Source organism: Marmota flaviventris, chromosome X (assembly GCF_047511675.1).
Source record: "Marmota flaviventris isolate mMarFla1 chromosome X, mMarFla1.hap1, whole genome shotgun sequence".
NCBI lineage: Eukaryota > Metazoa > Chordata > Mammalia > Rodentia > Sciuridae > Marmota > Marmota flaviventris.
The window spans coordinates 95,419,572-95,440,170 of NC_092518.1; the positions used below are offsets into that span (position 1 = coordinate 95,419,572).

The following is a 20,599-nucleotide window of genomic DNA, read 5'->3' on the forward strand; positions in this document are numbered from 1 at the left end:
GAAAAATTCCCACTGGTGTGTATTATGCTGAAGTTCATTCTGAGGACATGGGTATGTTCTTTCTCCAATCCCAGGGAGACGTGTGATTTTTTTTTTTAAGAAAATACATTTAGAATAAAATTTGAGAGGGAGTAGGTGCATCTCTACCCCGAGTATTGAAGAGATTAGGGTTGGAGATATAATTCTGTCCAAGGCAAGCACTGAATTCCTTGTCTGTGACCTGGGCTAGGTGATTCTAAGAAGGATCTAAGAAGATAGCTACATATCTACATTAAGATTCCTTGGCTACTTCTGATTGAGGAGGAGCAAAGGAAGAAGAAGGAAGTACCCGAGGAATGGGGTAAGCCTAGTAGGAGGTCTCTTAGAACTCAATTAATGAATACCCGTTAGTTCCCAGGAAGAGCCTTGCTGCATGTTCAGACCTTGTTTCCCTGGTTTCTGCCATGGAAGGCCACAGGAGCAGTGTACACAAGAAGATGAGTATGGTGCATAGAGCACACTGCTTGCTATTTTGGTGCAAACACAAGGAACCAATGTTTAACATCAACCAGGGAACATTTTAGTCACAATGCCCCTTGCTTAAACCTGGAAACTCTCCCCATCAGGGGAGGATGGCTATGGGGACATTGTGTATGAGGACAACCACAGAAAGACTAGGTTATTTTCTCTAGCTGGTCTAGTGGAAAGAAATCATTGCTATTTTAAAAGCAATCATTACCAGTAGCAATGGTAGCTGCACTAGTTTTTAAAATGCTGAAAAGCCATCTCAGAAAATCAGGATGAACAAAGCTATTACTTCACTCTTCCTTTCTTCCTTTCCCTGCTCTTGAAACAAGAAACCTTTAGTCCTTTGCCTGGGAGGACAAATCAGTATGTGGTGACATGTGTGGAGCAGATAGGGAAAACTAGTTTTCTTCTATTCCATTTTGACAGAGTAAGTAGCTCAGAGGACTATTCCAAAGGCGCCTCAAGATGGGGCATACCCTGAGTTAGATAGACTGTGTTCCTATTGGTCTTAAATGCCTCCCTCTCTTTGGGGACATCTGCAGCCCATGTGAATGGGAACCATGTGAATGTGGGGAGAAAGGGCCATATTAAGTTGCTGGGTGGATTTCCCACTGAGATCAGGGCAGCAGCATATGGCTCCAAGATGCAACATGACCCTGGGAAAGAATTCTCAGGAGCCTAATGGAAGGCAATACTGGTTAGTGGGAAAAGGCCCTGGAATAAGAGCCAAGAGATGCGGGTTCTAATCCCAGCCCTGCCCCTAGCCAGCTGTGTGACCTCAGGGAAATTACTTTACCTCTGTTTCTCCATTTCCTGGCCTGAAAAAAATGAGGAATTTGGGAGTGGATGATGTGATCTTAAGGTTCCTTCCAGCTAGAAAACTCTATGATTCAATCTAGGCTAATACTAAAGTCCATAAGGACACAAAGCAGTCATGCTAATGGCTATCCTTTCCAAAACAGTGAAGAGAAAAGGAGATTTTCTCTCAATTTACCTCTAGTTAACACTACTTATGAAGTTAGTTGTTCAGCCCAGCCCCTATATATACATTTCCCCTTCTTTGTCCCTATTTCTATTTATGTAGGGAAGAAAAATTAGGAGGTAGGAACAAGCAACAGATGGATTGTATGTGTGCACATGTGTGTGTGTGAGTGTGTAAGAGAGAAGTTATGGGGAGTGGTGGCAAATGCTTGCTGACTTGATGTTTGCTGACCATGAAGCAGTCAACACAATGGGACTAGAGTGGTAAAACAGAACTGGATAAATTGGGAACAAATAAAAGGGGTAAATGAGCTCAGTGACACTTTTTTTTTTACTTTGAAAAATGGGCTAATTTAAAATGCAATTATTGGAGGCTTGAATTTTGAACTACGCCAAGCCCCTCAAAGTGGCAATACAGAAACACTTCCTTATAATTAATTAAAAGAAAGATGGAAACTGTACTATTGTTACAGAAGACTGCTGATTCCAAGATTATTATAAATACAATATGTCCATTTAGTATTTTCTAGTGGTACATAAGCCACATGCAAGGAAATTCTCAGCTTGTGTAGAGCATGAGGAAATCTGGTTTCTTCCTCTGGTCCTACTCTCCCAGCAGTCATTAAGCTGCCTCTCTAATTCTTTATCTTAAAATGAAGGTATGGGACTAAATGAAATTTTAAGAAAGACAGTGGATGGAGTCTTTTGAAAGACCTGGTGTAAAGTTTAAAAATAGACCCCCCATCATTCTCTATCCCCAACTCCCATTCCAAAGTACCATTTTTTTCTAATTAATTTTTAACTATTTTAGGAGGCAATATGAAAACTGTGAGCTTCTAGAAAGAATTAGGGGCTAGGTGAAATGAGTTTCTCAAATGTTTTGAATGGATCTACAAATGCAGGAGAGATCAAAAGGAGATCCTCATAATTTGGGGGTTCTTCAGTGAATGATCAGAAGAAGCAGAAACCCATATTACCATCATCTCACTTCTCCTGAATCAAAACTGTTTCTGGTAATTAAGGACTTCTGAAATTGTCTAGGGACCTCTAGCTACCCCTTCCACCCGGTGTTTCTCCCTGCACATCAGCAATGCCACCAAGTTGCCATCAATCCATGTTGGGTTGTCTTATAGTATATTTCCTAATTGTGAATCAGCTGCAAAGGAGCATATGCATGTCTACGCACGTGTGTGCGTGCACACACACGCACACACACACACATACACATACACATACACACAGACACACACAGCAAGCTCATTCCATTCGTGGGAGGGACAACTGCATGTCACTCAGTAGCCAAACAAAAGCTTGGCTTTGAATGATGCACCTTTCAAAATATCTGAACAATTACAAAGCAATAAAGGAAATCTTCATATCTGCTCAAGGCAAACACAGAATTAGCATGCATGGCTTTCACCTAAATTTAGTTGTCTTTGCCATTATGGGCTATGATTACAGACAAAAAGCAGTGTTATGAACCTGTACCTCAAAGACTGAGAATTATTTTAAATGATCAGTCCTTAATAAAGAGAAATCCTTTCTAGTGTTAAAGTGAAAGGTTTCTGTATCTTCAGTATGAAATATTAGGATTATAGATAAAAAAGAGTTGCTTAAAATATGCCATAACATTTCATTTAAAATATAATTAGAATGTCTGGTCCACATTGAAATTATTAATGTAAGCATAACTGTTAAAAATCTATCAAAAGACTGATTCTATTGAATTGGCCTCTGCTATTCATTTCATATTCTCCTGGAGGTTACTGTTTGGCAGTGACAGCATGATTTCTAAACTACATTATTCTTCTGCATTTTTTTGGTAAATTTTCTACATGTGTTTTTTAGACAAAAGAAAAATCACCAGTTTATAAAAAAGGAGCCTGAAGAGTTTGCTCCTGAAATACAGACATGAGTTTTTATAAAAAGGATATTGGTTTCTTGCTATAAAAAGTGACCGAAAGTTGTCAGACCTGAAAACAAATTCTCACAGTGTTTTCAGTGTTGGCTGTTTACAAGGCATTCAATAGAACAGAGATAGATGGATACCATACAGTTCATTGTAATAACTTGGTATGTTGGACAGCTTTCTAGATGAATCAAATATATAACATCCTTTATTCCAAAGTCTTATCAATTACTTATTGATTCCAAATTGCCCCAGTGGAGAAGTTGACCAGGAATTGACTGTGCTTTTTAACATCTACTGAAACATCTGCAGTATTTCCCAATTCTTCTTCATCTCTTTTAGCTAGTCCTGCCCCACAGTCCTAAGCATCTGGTGCCATAGTTATTAGTTGCTGGTGTTTCTACCCCTTGACAGACAGGATTGGTGCTAGACAACAAATTGGGGCTCAATCAGGAGTAAAGGGCAAGGCTGGGAAGCCGCCTTGCCATCCTCCTGGGAGCCTCCAGCATTCTTAAGATCCGGAGACAAGGGGCACTTGTGTTTGTCACTCTTGGATGTGCCAATAAGATTTTTTCCCCACACAAACATTTTAAGTGCTATGTAAACAGCCCTCTACAGAAGGAAGACTGCTATAGTGTATGAGTGAGACAGGAAAAATAATGAAGGCGCCTAAATATTCAGTAGAAAGGTCATGGACTAGCACATTTGGCATCCCTGGAAAGTTACCCCAAAGGACGGTTATCAATCTATCTCTCATAATTGGTAACTGTGGATCAGTGGCCCAGAGGAGAAATCACAGGAAAATAAACCCAACATACTACAGTGTGTTTTTGAAAAATAACAACAACAACAAACGAAAAATTGAAAGCACCAATAGCCCTGTTGGACACTTCAGAGTGAAGTATCCTACTTTAGTGGTAGGATTGGATTTGTACTCTGGATTCTACACACTCTGTCCTCCTTCACATGGAATCACCAAGCGAGTCAGAGTCATCCAAGGACAGGGGCAGGTACAGGTCCTATAAGAAGAGAAGAGGCAAAGTTAACTTTCCCTTTCTTGACATCTTGAGATTTGGAATGACTGTTTTAGTTTTTATAACTAGTTTTTCCCTAATTTTTATTTTTAAATAATTATTTATTCATAAGAAACAGAAAAATGCAAAGGGAGATAACCATATGCTAATGTAGCCTTCACCCACCTTTCCCCAAACATAACATCTTAGAGTTCTATTTGCACTCATTTGTTTGAGTGAATAATCCTATGCAATTGTATTGCATGCACATTTGTGTGACTATCACCAGAGTCAAGATGCAGAACTCTCAGCACAGGGCTCTCTTGTGACACCCTTTTATAACTATATCCATGCACATCTGCTTCCCCAAGCCCTGACAACCAACAGAGATGCTTCCCTCCTCTGTAATTTTTGAATTTCAAGGATGTTGGCTAAATAGAATCGTGAAGTTAATAAGATTTGGGGATTGATCTTTTTCAGCCAGCATAATTCCCTGGAGATTCAAACAAGTTGTTACATGTATAAATATATCAATAGTTTACTCCTTTGTATCCCTGAGTTGTCTTCCATGGTACAGAAGTAAACAGATTGCTTAACAATGCACTCACTGAAGGGCATGGGAATGATTCCAATTTGGGACCATTGTAAATAAAGCTGCTGTAAATATTCATGTGCACGTTTTTATGTGAATGTAAGTTTTCATTTTTTTCTGGAATAAATGCTCAAGAGTGCAATTCCTGATTGCACTATGGTAATTGCATGTTTAGTTTAGGGTTTTCTTTATTCTTTTTTCCTTTTTTATATTTTTGTTTTGGTACTGGGGATCAAATCCAGGGTCTTCCACATGCATATTGAGTTTTATCAGGACTACCATATTGTTTTCCAGAATGGCTGTACATTTTTACCTTCTCACTAACCAAATATTAGTGATTTCAGTGTCTACACATCCTCACCAGCATTTGGTGCTTTCACTACTTTTTATTTTAACCATTCTTGTGGATTTGCAGTGATATCTCATTGAGATTTTAATTTGCATTTCTGTGATGGGCTAATGATACTAAAATATCTCATCATGTATTTAAATGATATCTGTATTTCCTCTGAGTGAAATGTTTCTTCATATATTTTGTTCATTTCCTAATTGGATTTTTTTCTTGTCAGTTTTAAGAGTTATTTATATATTCTTTAAATAAGTCTATTGTAGATATGTGGACTTGCAGATATTTTCCTCCCTGTGAGTAGTTTGTATTTTCATAACTTTTGCATGGTCTTTGGCAGAGCAAAAGTTTCTAATTTTGGTTAGGTCCAACCTATACAATTTATCAATTTTTTCTCCTGTAAATTGTTCTCTCTCTCTCTCTCTCTCTCTCTCTCTATCTCTCTCTCCCTCCCTCCCTCCCTCCCTCCCTCTCTCCCTCATGCTCATTCCTCTTTTTAACCCCTATATTTAAGTGAAATATTACTTAGAAATCCAATTCATGAGAAAAGGTGGGGTGGCAGATTTTTACCCAGCTCCATCTTTCTCTGCACCTTCAAATGTAGCAAAATTTGAAAACCACTATTTTTGTGCTTGATATTAGCGAGATACCAAAGAGAATAGAAAATCTAGAATCAACGATGTGGATATTTGGTAAAATGGGAGAAAATAAATTCAATAGAGAATTGTCTAAGAAAATTGGAGAAAAACTTCTGCTCAAGGTAGAGGAAAAAGTGGAACTGAGGAAGGAAAAAGAACAGTGGGAAAGAGAAATTCATCTACTATCAAGAATGCTTTCTACAAGGCATAGTGGCACATACCTCTAATCTTAGCTGTTTGGGAGGCTGAGGCAGAAGGATCACAAGTTCATACCAGTCTCAGCAACTTAGCAAGGCTCTGAACAATTTAAGGAGATCCTGTCTCACAGTAAAAAATAAAAGGGCCTGGGGATCTGGGGATGTGGCTCAGCACTTAACCCAGGTTAAGTGCTCCTGGGTTCAATCTCTGGTACCAAATAAACAAGCAAACAACAACAATAAAAAACAATGATTTTTGCCAGCCAGGTGCAGTGGTACATACTTGTAATCCCAGTAACTCAGGAGTTTGAGGCAGGAGGATCACAAGTTCGAGGCCAGCCTCAGCAACTTAGTAAAACTTTGTCTCAAAATAAAAAATGAAAAGAGCCGGGAGTAGTTGTAGAGTGCTTGCCTAGCATGCATGAGGCCCTGGGTTATCCTCATTATCACACAGACACACACAAACACACACACACACACACACACAAAAGAGGAGATAGAAACAGAGAAAGAATGACTTTTATTGAGAAAGATGTGGCAGAAAAAAAATTTAGGCTACTGAGAATGGAAAGAAAAGTAAACCACATTCAGAAACCTAAGCTAAACCTGGCTAATTTGCAATATGATACTGAAATGTCTTTGAATGTTGGTTTCTTCACTAGTGTAAGACTTTGGAGAAGACAATCTGTAAGGTTTCTTCCAGTACTGAGACTATAATCTGAGACTCTCAAAGGAACACTAAATGATTTTAAAAACACTACAAAGGCAACTGTAGCAAATGGACCCACTTCTTTTAAACCTACCATCCCCCATCCCCTCACTGTAAATCAGGCTTTGGCAATCTTCACTATAATAGGTTAGATGTAAATATTTTAGGCTTTCTTTGATGACCATGTATGATCTCAGTCACATACACTTCTTAGGGTTTTGTTTCTTTTACAATCATTTAAAGATGTAAAAACCATTTTTATATGAGTGAGCTATCTATGCAAACAGAGCCAGGACCCTGGTAGGATTTGGCACTTCCATTCTAAACTACCAAATGAAAGTTAATTAGAGGGGCTGGGGTTGTGGGTCAGCAGTAGAGTGCTCACCTAGCATGTGCAAGGAGCTGGGTTTGATCCTCAGCATCACATAAAAATCAGTAAATTAAATAAAGGTATTATGTCTAATTACAACTAAAATATTTTTTAAAGTTAATTAGAAAACTAATAAATAGGCACTAAATACAAAACTGAGGGAATAATAAAACTACAACAAAAACTTGTGAACTTGATTTGAGGCAAAGTCATATATGATGGAGTTGTGTCTCTAAAGGATTTAGTTCTCAATTACTTGAGAAAAGTGAAAAATGAACATCATCAAAGGTAGCTTTAAGCTGCAGACTTCCAGAAATATGGCTTAAGACTGAAAATCTTTTCTTCCATAAGTGTAATGACATTGGCAAAACAACTTTTTCAAAACTCTGGAAGTGGATCAAATATTTATAACAATCTGAGAAGTGTTTATTGAAAGAAAATGGCCAAATCTTTGACCAGTGTGGGAGCTCCCTGGAAACTTCTGCTTACAGAGTTCTTCTTTATTCACATGACAGAGCACACTTGCTGTTAACAGTATTTTCAGGGGGCATTAATCACATGCAATTGTTTAAAAGTTGCAGTGGCCTGTCAGGTGCGGTGGCACACCCCTGTAACCCCAGTGGCTCAGGAGGCTGAGGCAGGAGGATCATGAGCTCAAAGCCAGCCTCAGCAAAAGCGAGGTGCTAAGCAACTCAGTGAGACCCCCTGTTTCTAAATAAAAGACAAAATAGGGCTGGGGATGTGTCTCAGTGGTCGAGTGCCCCTGAGTTCACTCTCTTGTACTCAACCCCTACCCCTCAAAAAATTGCAGCTGCCTAACGTGGGAGCAAAAGTAGGGGAAAATAAACCTTACTGGAGCCAGGTGTGGTAGTGTACACCTATAATCCCAATGGTTTGGGAGGCTGAGACAGGAGGATTGAAAGTTCAAAGCCAGCCTTAGCAATTTAGCAAGATCTTGTCTCAAAATAAAAAAATAAAAATAAAAAGGGCTGGGAATGTAAAGCACCCCTGGGTTCAATCCCCAGTACCAAAAAAAAAAAAAAAAAAATAAGAACAACAACAAAAAACTTACAAGGAAAAGGTTAGCACTCTCCACAAGGGACTTTGAAATGCTCTAACATATATTCCTGGGATTCTAGAAGGTGAGGCATTTGTCAAGGACTGAGAGTAATCTTAAAAAAGACTAAAGAAGGCCCTAATCTCTCGCCTTTGGCTGAACTTGAGGCCCTATGTAAGCAGCAAGTGAAGAGTTAAGGTAGAGTAGTAACCTACCTGTCAGAGCATTGAAACCTGCTCCAACACATGCACAGACCCCCTTAGCGAAGGTTAGGAGACTTAATGGATCCGGGTTCTAGAGACAGTACAAATTTGTGTTTGTAACTCTTCTTTTTTTTCCCTAACTATCTTTATTTTTTTGGTAACAGAAATTGAACCCAGGGTCCTTAACCACTGAGGCACATCTCCAGCCCTTTTTACTTTTTATTTTGAGATAGGGTCTCACTAGGTTGCTTACAGCCTCACTAAGTTGCTGAGGATGGCTTCCAACCTGCAATCTCCTGCTTCAGCCTCCTGAGCTGCTGGGATTACAGGCCTGTGCCATCATGCCTGCCTCCTCTTCTTTTTTTTTTTTTTTTTAATTTTTAGTTGTATATGGAGACAATATCTTTATTTTTTTTAATGTGGTGCTGAGGATCAAACCTAGTGCCTCACACGTGAAAGGCAAGCGCTTTGCCACTGAGCTATAGCCCCAGCCCCTCTTCTTTTAAAATAAATTTTACTTTGTATATTTGAGGTTTACAGCATGGTGTTATGGGATACATATAGATAGTAAGTGGTTACCATAGTGAAACAAATTAATATCTATGATCTCACATTTTTTTGTGTGTGACAAGAGCAGCTGAAATTTACTTACTCTCTAATACAATACAATTTTATTAACTATAGTTCTTACATATATTGTATATATGGTTTCTATATTTGTTCTACATTTTGCTACTTTGTATCCTCTGACCTACATCTCCCCATTTTTTCACCCCTCCCTTGCAGTTCCCCTGGTAACACACTGTTTTATTCTTCACTTCTGCATATTTGACCTTTTTTTCTTCTCTTTTTAGATTCCACATATAAGTGAGATCATGTAATATTTTTCTTTCTGTGTCTGGCTTATTTCAAAAGACAACCACATGAAGTGGTAATTATAAAAATGTGCTGATGGACTTATTGTGCATAAAGATGTAATTTGTATGTCTATAACAGCACAAAGGAAGGGGGAAGAAACAGGAACACTGTAGCAAAAATTGTATCTATGATTTAAATCAAGTTGCTATTAATCTAAAGTAGATTGTAGTAAAATATTAATTATAATCCTTAGGGCAACACTGAGAAAATAGCTCAAAATAAAATCAGTTAAAAAAATCAACACGAGAGTTAAATGGTATACTAGACAATACATATTCAACAAAAAAGGGCAAGAATTGAGTAATAAAGAAACAAAAAGACAGAAGACATATAGAAAATAGCAAAATAACAGATGTAATTTCTACTTTACCAGTAATTACATTAAGCACTAGTAGTTTAAACACTCAAATTTAATTTCAGTCACAATGATTGGAAGAATGGACTTAAAAAAATAGTATCCAGCCTTATGCTAATGGAAGCAATTTAGATTGAAAGACATAAATATGTTGAAAGTAAAATGATGGGAAAATATCTATCATGAAATCAATAATTAAAAGAGAACTAGAATAATTACACTAATATTGGAAAACAACTGACTTTAAGACCAAAAAAAATTGTTACTGGAGACAAAGAACTTTTTATAATGATAAAAGGGCCAATGAGGGGCTGGGATTGTAGCTTAGTGGTAGAGCACTTGCCTTGCAGGTGTGAGGCACTGGGTTTGATCCTCAGCACTACATACAAATAAATAAATAAAGGTATTGTGTCCATATACAACTAAAAATAAATTTTAAAAAGGGTCAATGACTCCAGAAAACAAAGTAATAAATGTATATGCACCTTAACAATAGAGCCCCAAAGTACATGAAGCAAAACCTGATGGAATCAAAAGCAGATACTAACAATTCAACTATTTTAGCTGAAAATTGTAATACCCCCACCTTCAATAATGAATAGAACAACTAGGTAGAACACCAAGAAGTAAATAGAGTACTTGAACAATACTATAAGCAAACAAACATCTATGGAATACTGGAGGACAGCAGAATACACATTGTTCTCAAGTGCCCGTGGAACATTCTTCAGGATGGATCATATGCTAAGCCACAAAATGAGTCTCAATAAATTTAAAAGGGTCAAAATCATAAAAAAGTATATTGTTTAAATATATGGCAATTAAATTAGAAAGTTATAATAGAAAGACACCTGAGAAATTCACAAATATGTGGAAATTAACCCACTGCTGACTAACTAGTGATTAAAGAATTAGGAAGATTAGAAAATACTTTGAGATAAAGAAAAATGAAGTTACAACATGTAAAAACTTATGGGATGCAGTTAAAGCAGTTCTCAGAGGGAGATTTATATGAAATGTTCTAAATGTGCTAACTCATTGATACAGTGGTTGCCAGGGGAAGGAGCTGTGACTACTAATGGGCATGGGGTTTCTTTCAAAAGTGATAAAGATGTTCTAAAATTAGGAAACAGTAAATGTTGAACAATTTTGTTATTATACTAAAACCTGCTAAACTGTATACTTTAAAATGGTGGTTTTTATAGTATGTGAATTATGTGTGAATGAGATGTTATTTTTAAATATACTTTAAAAAATCCCTGACATTAACAGTAGAATGCTGCTCATGTGATTTCTGAGAACACAACCATACACAGTAATATGCATGTATAGTTGTATAATGAATATAGAAATACTCAGGATGTAATGATGTGTATAAATGTAAGAGAGAGTTTTGTAGTAGCTTTTTCTATCACTCTATTGTGGCTACTGATGAATTTCATAATATAAATTTGCATATAATGAAATTTTGCTGTAGTAGAAAAATCACAGGATTAAGAGTCATGGGACTCAAATTTTAGGCCCAACTCTGCTATTTAACTTCCTCTTCCAGGCCTTTGCTTTCTACATCTGAAAAATGAGGAACTTATAAACTATAAGATCTTTAATGTTCCTTTTAGTGCTAAAATTCTATAAAATATAATAATTACATTTTTTTTCTTTAGTTGCACTAAATCACAAGAAATGAGATGGATACTGCCAAGTTAACAAACTCCCTGGATATTTCTCAGGCATTACAAAAGTGTTCTTAAAAATATGAAGGTCACTTTGAATCTTATCATACTAACTCACTGCGCTTTACCGTTTATCTCTGCTCTTAATTTTCAAGTAACAGACACTTTAGTGAAGTTGTATTGGAACAATGGGTGAAGGCATAGGGTAGAATTGTGAGGCGACTCCACTTGAAGCTGCTGTGACTTAGAATGTGTTAGAGGTACAGGCTAAGAAGAGAATTCACAAGACCAGAGCTAGGCATGAACTTCTGAACCTCTGTACCTCCATCAATTTATTTCACATTCAAAATGTGTTTTCTTGTGTGGGTAGAACAATGCTCAGGAAAAAGAATTATCTTAACATTCTGGTTTTGTTGATTGATATGTAGAAATACAGAAACACACATATTGCTTAACAATACAAATAATTTGCACCTGAAATTCATTTGCTTAGTCCCTTGGAGCCCTACAGAACAAAATGTTTGTAACAAATACAGCTGTGTTGGCGATACTCTTGCGTTAGAGAAAACAAAAACAAACAAACAAAAAAAAATGGTCTCTGGTCCAAGGAGCTTATAGTCCAAAGGAAATCAGGGAAGAGTTTTGAAAAAACTGGCTTCTAGTTTGAGTTTGCTATTTCTCAAATGAATGCTGCACTTTTATGGTAGCGTGACTTTGTTCTTGCTGGGTTTTAATTTTTTTAAAGCTGAAATGCCTGTTCTCTTTACCAGCCATCAAAAGCTTACCCAGTCTTCAAGGCCCCACTTAAATGTCACTTCTTTGAAAAGCTTTCCCCATCTCCCACCCTCCCCCAGTCTGATGTCTTTCCCACCCTATTTTGTCCTCTTGCAGTCCTTTTTTTGGTCTCCATTACACTATGCACAGCCACGCATATTAGAGTTATTTGCCCTTGTGATTTAGGGGTCAGGACTCTGTTTTATTCATCCAGCTATCTCTCTGGCCACTTCTAGAAAGAAGAAAGAATTTTTGGAAACATAAAGGAAAATGTATATTTAAATAATGTTAGTTTATATTCAGATAATATGTTATGTTTAGATACTTTGCAGACAAAATGCCTCCAAGTTTAAAGCCATGGGTGCAATTATTAATCTGGGAAAACTTTTAATTGAACGAGTTTCCCTGTTTTTAATTTTTTAAGATCTTGAAGGTGGAACTATCTCTAAAGGGGATCCTCGATAATTTTTTTTGTTTAATCATACTGAAGCTGTCTTTAATCTCTGCACCTCTTCGTTCTCATCTACAAAATGGGAATACTATCTGCCCTATCTTTTCCACAGGAATATAACAAGGGAAAAGGAGAAATGACTATGGAAAAGGCTGAACCTTTATAGAAATGTAAAATGTTGTTCTCATTAAGTACCCGAAGATTTACTTTGTGTCCATATTGTAGCATTTGAGTATTCGGACTTTGGCTAACCCCGTTGCAGCTGCATTAAGGATTCTCCATGAGCTGCTTAAGAGGAGAAGCCAAAAGGCTGATTACAGCTTAGGGCCCCCATCACAACCATCAAAAGTTACCAAAGGGATTCTGGGACTTCAAGTTTGTTTCCAATTGTGCAGGAGGAAAGTCACGGCCTCAGCCACCTGCTTCCTGTCTCCACCATGACTCACACCTTTCAGGTTCACTTGGATAGAAGTTCAGATGAGATATGCTCACGCCCACTGCCCTGGGATATTGATAGTTCTAAGGCTCAGGTACCTGTGTGAAAGGAGGGGTATGAAGCTGGGACCTGAGACCCAGGGGGATTGAGCCAAGGTCACAAGACACATTTTAGCTTACACAGAAAAATCATTTCAAGCTTCATTACTGGTGTAAGTGTGAGGCTTATTGTCCCTCAATAGGATGCACTGAGGGGGATGCAACATTATTCTTATGATAGCCTGGCTCCAAATGCACAATCTGAATCTAATCACAAGGAAATAGCAGACAAATCCAAATTGAAGGACATTCTACCAAGTAACTGACCTATTCTCTTCCTTTCTATAACATACTGTACCAAAAGATTAAGTCTCAGGAACTTTTCCAAATTAAAGAAGACCACAAGGATAGTGTAATTGAATGCAATGTGTTTTCCTATCCTAGATGCTGAACCAGAAAAAGAACATTACTGAGAATTGACAAAGTTTGAATACAGACTGTATTATGTCAGTGTTAAATTTCCTGATTGTGGTTATGAAAGAAAATACTATTGTTCTTTAAAAATACACACTTCAGCATTCAGGGTAAAGGAGCATGATGTTTGCAACTTAATCTCAAACGATTCAGAAAAATAGTAAAATGCATATAGGTATGTCTGTGAAGTTAGGGAGAGAGAACACACAAAAAGGTGATTTTATCTCCAAAGGGGATCCTCAATAATTTGGGAAAATAAAAACAGCTGGTGAATCTATACAAAGGAAATACAGAGGCATTTATTAGTCTTGAAATTTTTTAATATTTATTTTTTTAGTTTTTAGGTGGACACAACATCTTTATTTTATTTTTATGTGGTTCTGAGGATCAAACCCAGTGCCTCATGCATGCTAGGCAAGCACTCTGCCACTGAGCCACAACACTAGCCCAGTCCTGCAACCTTTTTGTAAGTTTGAAAAGATATAAAAATAGCAAGTTTTTAAAGTAGTGCATTATATAAAAATTCAAGTGTTTATTTTATTTTACAGCTTGTTCTAGAAAATTATATGATTTATTACTTGTTTGTTTTTTTAAACAGTCTTAAGGAAGAATAATTTTAAAAATAAAATGATACACTGAAAATTCCACAGTGAAGAAAATAGTGAGGCCCTGTAATGCTGCCACTTGTGAGCTTGTTCTAGTCCTTCAATAATTCATTTTTAGACTTATATTAAAAAAAAAAAAAAGACGAGCAAGCCACAAGTTCCTGCAAGCCCAACCAGGAGAAACGGTTTAACAATACCAACACTCACCTCAATGGGTTTATGGATGATGGGTCTTCAGCCTAAATGAACCAGACATGTCAGTTGAAAAGTTGAACGACTCAAGTGTGCAGAACAAATACCCAAGCTGCCTCTAGCACTTTGGGGAAGGTAATGATTACACTTCCCAGAAGGAAGGCAGGGGCAGAAAGGCACAAAGCAAAGAGATACTAAAATGCAGTGTAGCGTAGGAGGTTCATTATGGGCAGCAGATCAACAGTAAAGGCTGCTCCCATCTTGGAATGTGAATATTAACAAGCTTTGGTGTTCAGCAAAGAATAACTGAAAGCTAATTGTAAAAGTAACTTTCATCCATCTCACAGTCTCTGAGTAAATGTCTATTGAGACAGGTCAGAAAATTCTGAAACCAAATAGCTCAGCAGGATAATCAGAAGGTCCTGGTCAGGATCAATATCAGAAGTTAAAGGGTAATTAAGGGAATGGAATGGACATTAGGAATGATAGGACAGGCAACAGCTGTCTGATATAGACAAATTAAAAGTCTGATGTAGAAAAAATAAAATGAAAATGGATGTCAGGCAGTAGCATGCTGTTCAATGTTTAACAACTGACTTTCTATGGGGAAAAGAAATAACTGATTTTCATGGTGTAAATATTCCCACTGTGGCCAAGTTCAAGTTACCAACATGATGTTACTGAACACAGGAAGTGATATACACAATCAGCTCTCAAAAGCTAGTGTGAACTGACTCTAGCATTACACTGGTAGTGACCTCGGTACCAGTCCCATAGCTAATTATGTTTTCCTGGTAAGTAACTTAGCCATTTGGGTCTCAATTTTCTCATCTGTAAAATGGCAACCTCATAAGTTAGTGAAAGAATCAAATGAAATAAATTCATTTCCATCTAAGGGGTCTTCCACCGCCTGTCACCATTTATGGTTCTGTGATAGAGTTAGCCTTTTTTTTTCCTCTCTTAATCTCACATCAAGTCTTGTGAACCAGAAGAAAACAAGAGAATTTTAGAGGAACCTGCTTCACAGTGTAGTCATCAGAGGTGAAACCATGTACACATTCTTCAGGTGTAAGAAATTTAAGGCAGTGACCACCTTGCATATTTTATTCAGGAGAGATTTCTGGGCATCAATCTGCTTGGAAAGTACAGCTAGGAAATTTATGTACTTCTATTATTACTTGTGGTTCTGGTTATGGAACCCAGGTCCTTGAAGGTTCCATGCTACTCCCCTAGCCCCTACACTTCTATTATCTTAATGGTATATTTATTTGGGATAGCTAAAGAGGTGCAAATGGTGCCAAAGCCACTGCAATATGTTTGTGTCTTTTCTCGAAACACTGCACCAGAATCTGCCACACAATGAACAGAGTAAAACAAGAGTCTATTCATAGATGTCCAGCAAATCTAAAGGGAGTAACTTGGTACAAGTGTTTCTTGACTTCTATCTTTATGTTACTTCCCTTGACTGGTACCTGGTGTTGCCCTCAAAGGGTATCAATTTACTATGTTTCTGAATTGGGGAGGCAAATGTTCAATCCATCCCCCAAGACATTGTTTGGTTACACAATTACCTCAGAAGGAGGTACATGGGATCTTTGTACTTCTTCCTTTTGGAAAAGATATAGATGTAACTGGAAATCTAAAAAAGCAGGTGTCAGAGGAATAAATAAAAGTAACAAGAAACTTGATCCCTGTTGGGATTCTCAGGACATCAAGCTAGCAGAGCCAGATGAAGGGGAATTCTGGCTTTAATCTGCCATTGAAGTAGAATGGAAGAGAAAACTTCCACCCTGTCATTCAAGAAACTGAGTGCAAAGGAGTTTAGTAAGGTATAAGAGACATAATACCTTGTGCTTCCGGAGGCTGCCAGGACTGGTAGGCGTAGAGATGGGAGACTGCTTAGACTTGGGGGTAGAGAGCTGGCTGCTGGAGGTTCCGTTTGCTAGCCCAAGGCAAGAGAAAAGGAAGGGATAAAAATCAACAGCATACAAAGGAGCAAGTTATCCGACCCCTCCGAAGACACTAAGAACATTCAAACAAGGCACACAGACAACCAAGTGATTTGATGAGCAGAACAAAGGTGAAAAGAAACACATTCCTGAAAAGGACAAGAACTGCAATCCTCAGTTAATTAGGTCCCTATGCAGTGCAAGGCAGACATCCTCCCACCCTTCCCACCAGCACTCTCCCTGGGTGCTTCCCAATCACGGGGGCCTGTTTCTTTTCAAACCTTTTCATATTCATTCTCAGGTCTGACCCTAACATCTCTGGGAGGTAGTCTGGACAAGTATTAGTTTACTTTAACTTTAGAGAGGAGAGAAGTGAGGCACAGAGAGGTTATGTGCCTTACATAAAAGGCAAGAAATATAAGTGCTTCAGACCAGGGTGCATCCACTTTGGTGGCAGATGATGGGGTAGGAATGGGACAATACCGATGTAGATCTGTTTCCCTCTCTTTTCCTGCTCACCTCCTCCCGCCTTTGCTACCTCATTCTAGGTGGAAAAAAAGGATCATCCTAAGGAAAGAAAGAGAAAGTAGGCTAATCAGGAAGAAGAAGAATGAAAGGGAAAGTGGAGGAGAAAAAGAAATTGAAACACAAAGAAGAGCCCAAACAGAAAAATGGGGCAGGGGAGAGAATTAGAGAGGCAGGGAGGAGCTGGGAATAGGGGAGAGGAAGGGTTGAAAAATATTGGTTAAGAGAAGAATGAGAACTGGGAGAAAGGCATAGAGACAAAGGTAGACAACTGTGGCCAGAGTCAGCATATATCCCCATTTGTCTCTAGTCAATAAAATGCTGATTTAGTTTTGAACATCTTTATATTCCATTTTGCTTTGAAATTGTTTTATATTCCCTTGCTGATGAGTTTTTTAATATCCAATTGTGAAAAAAGAAATGTGTTGCATTGAAATGGAAAAATTAAACAGTTTTCAAAGTGGATTCCTGTTCAGACATTTCATACTGAAGTGAGTTTTTTTTTTTTTTTAATTTTAGAGCCTACATTGTTAAACAAAGATATTCTGAAATGTGTTTTTTAAAAAAGCAGGGGCTGGTGTTTAGCTCAGTGGTAGAGCTCTTGTCTCATATGTGTGAGGCACTGGGTTCGATTCCCAGCACCACATATAAATAAGCAAATAAAATAAAGGTCCATCAACAACTAAAAAAAAATTTTCAAAAAAAGCAAATTAAGAGAGTGAAGGAGAAAGTGTTGAAAGAGAGAGAAAGAATACACAGAAAATTAAGCAAGTAGAAAGATGACCTGAGAATGCCACTGTTAGTCCAACAGATAAAGTTTAAACTGCGTTATCATTAATATTTTCTGAAGATTATACTTCTACACTATTTATGGTTATGTTTCCCTAGGTTCTGGAACATGCATAGCAATGGTAGAGATGGGAAATATATCAGTGTGGTGGTTGCTGAATTTATCCAAGTGAAAATGAGTTGGAAAATGAGCACATAAGCTCCCACCACTGTCTGGTTTTTGAGAGGCTTCCCTCCTTGTCTTTCATTTGTTTAGCCAATAGTTATAGAGTACTGCTCATGAGTCAGGCAAAGTACTAGCTATTCAGGCAAAGTACTATAAAGTGATAAAGATAAAGATAAAGGGTTTCAGAGATGAATAAGAAACTTCCTGTGGGGAGGCAGATAAGGACACCATGAAGACAGAGCCATGCATAGGATATTTTTGAAGCCCAGGGTAGGGCGGGGAGGGAGATGCAACACCCGAGAAATCTTTAAAGAAGAATCTGGTATAGACAAATCTACACAGAGAGCCAGCAGATTAACAGTTGCTAGGGGCTGAGTGGGGAAAGAAGTTGGAGGGAAATGGAAAGTGGCTGCTAATTCATAGGAGGTTTCTTTTGATGAGACAAAGTTATTCTGGCATTAAATCATGGTAATTGTTGCACAACTCTGTGGCTGAACTAAAACCCATCGAATTGCACATTTTAAATGAATGAATTATATGTTATGTGAATTTACCTCAATAAAGCTGTTTTTTTAAGATGAATGGGAACCAGCTACACCAAGAGGACTGAAGGGGGTATTCTATGCATTAGATTTGTACCAATGGGCAAAATCATGAAAATGTGAAAGAATATAGTGCTTACAAAGTGCAAGTAGCTTATAATGGCTCAAGTTTATAATGCCAGCAGGGAGTTCAAGGAGATGATGCTGGAGATAGAAGATAAGAGCCAGACCTTCAGAGTCTTTTGTGTGACCTATTAAGTTTGGGTTTGATTTCTGAAAAAAGTCACAAAAAGATTTTAAGTTGAAAGTGATCTGAATTTTAGAACTATCACTTCAGCTGCCATGGTAATACTGGTTTGGAGTGGGCTGGGTTAAGGGTAAAAGAAACAGAGATGTTGCTTAGGTGATAATGATAATGGTGACAACCAAGGCAATGGGGAGAGAAAGAAGGGACTCAGCAATACAGAGGGACCTAGAGGCCAGATAAGCTTAGAGTGCTATGTATACATACCATGTAAGCCACCCAAAGAACATGACCTGCACCAGGCAGCACAGAGAATGTGGGTGCCAGACTGCCAAAGCATCTGGCTTTCTGGCAAACAAAGGCTGCACTGTAGGAAAGGCAAGAGTCTGAAGAGTCACAACTGCTTGAAGCAGTCAGCTGCTCTTTTTAAGAAATGAGGGAGTTAATTAATGAAAGAGTTAATGGACCCCTTACAGTGCCTGAGGGCTTTCTCATCAGGACCTGGTCACTAGCATACAGGATAAGGAACAATCTTACAGACCTGTGTGAGCTGACACCTGAAGTTTCCAAAAAGAGCTCTGGTATCAGCCTCCTGAGGTCTCACAGATGTGGGCATCCCTGGGTAAGTTCTGGTGCTTTATTCTATAAGGTTACTATATACTTTGCAGATTCTGGTTGCCCAGCACTTGCCAGTCACAATGCAAAAGGGTGACTATTATATTCCAAGTATTAAAACTGTCTTTAAAATCTACACACTTAACTGAGAATGAACCCATTGGCCTTGCCAAGATACGAGAAATTGTTAGTCACAAGCATGTCTGCATGTGAGTTAGTTTCTATCTATTGGCTACAGATCTTAACATATAGGTTTTTCCACAAGTTCCAGATTTTTTTTCCTCAATATATTCTAAAACTCTTTCACCCACTAGCTTTAGAAGCAGTATATAAATATATGTTCCATATATGCCTCTCCATATTATCTGCATATGTGTAAATGTGTATATATGTTCTCCAGGTTACTACCTCCAGAGAATCAATCTTAAGCTAGCTGTAAATAAAGGATCTTACTTTGTCATCAACATTCAACAAGCATTTTGGAGATCAGTTTTTAATAATTTAACTGCCATGCACTGCATTGTTGAAAAAATGCAGACACTTCCAGTATTTTCCCAGAATTCCCTGATGGAATGAAATCCAAAGATGGACATAGAGAAATGAGAAAACATAGACATGCACAGGCAAAAGTAGGTTCCTTACAAGCTAAAAGAGCTCCTTCATTTAGAGCGTAGGTAAAAATATATTCATATACACATTTTTGCATTTGGATTCTATGGGGAAAAATCTGGAAAAGTGCCATTTGATATGGATTCTGAAGTCGATTCACATAAATGTCAACTAAAAGAAGCAGCAGGAAATAATGCAAATAGGATCTGATGAATTCTGTGTGCTCTTGGATTGGTAAACCCATTGTAGAAAGGCTGTCACATTTCATTTTGAGTGAGAATGGAAATGGCACCATTGTTTGATCTTCATTTTCCTTTATTCTTCTTTATTAAACATCCTTAGCTCTCTGGTGGTTTGAAAATGCCTTGGGATGGGGGGCGTCTTCTTCCTCTTTGACTAGTTAGTGTCTTTCATTTTCTACTTCAGAACCACAGCTCTCACTATTCTCACCTTTTATTTATATATAGTCCAAATCCTCTCATTTCTTCCTTCTCTTTATACAGTTCATTTCCCCCTTTGCAACAAGGTATGTCAAAAACATTTCAAACCTTTTCAACAAATAAAGGATAATTATTATTTGTTGAGTGTCTATGGTAAGTCAGGTGTGTGTGCTCTCTCTCTCTCTCTCTCTCTCTCTCTCTCTCTCACACACACACACACACACACACACACACACACTCCAGTTACAGGAAGCAAAGTCAGGATTCAAACTTAGGTCTTTT

The 20,599-nt window shown here is 37.9% G+C and overlaps 1 protein-coding gene across 1 annotated transcript in view; it reads right to left on the reverse strand.

Annotated features, from left to right (window-relative positions):
• Positions 1-16,005: 16,005 nt before the first annotated feature.
• The window catches only part of Dcx (doublecortin), a 98,651-nt gene continuing 94,057 nt past the window's right edge, over positions 16,006-20,599 (reverse strand). The window contains exons 5-6 of the mRNA XM_071606083.1: positions 16,286-16,380; positions 16,006-16,077 (exon numbers count right to left, since the gene is read on the reverse strand). Of these exons, the coding sequence (XP_071462184.1) occupies positions 16,006-16,077; positions 16,286-16,380 (167 nt within the window). The remainder of the gene's footprint in view (positions 16,078-16,285; positions 16,381-20,599) is intronic.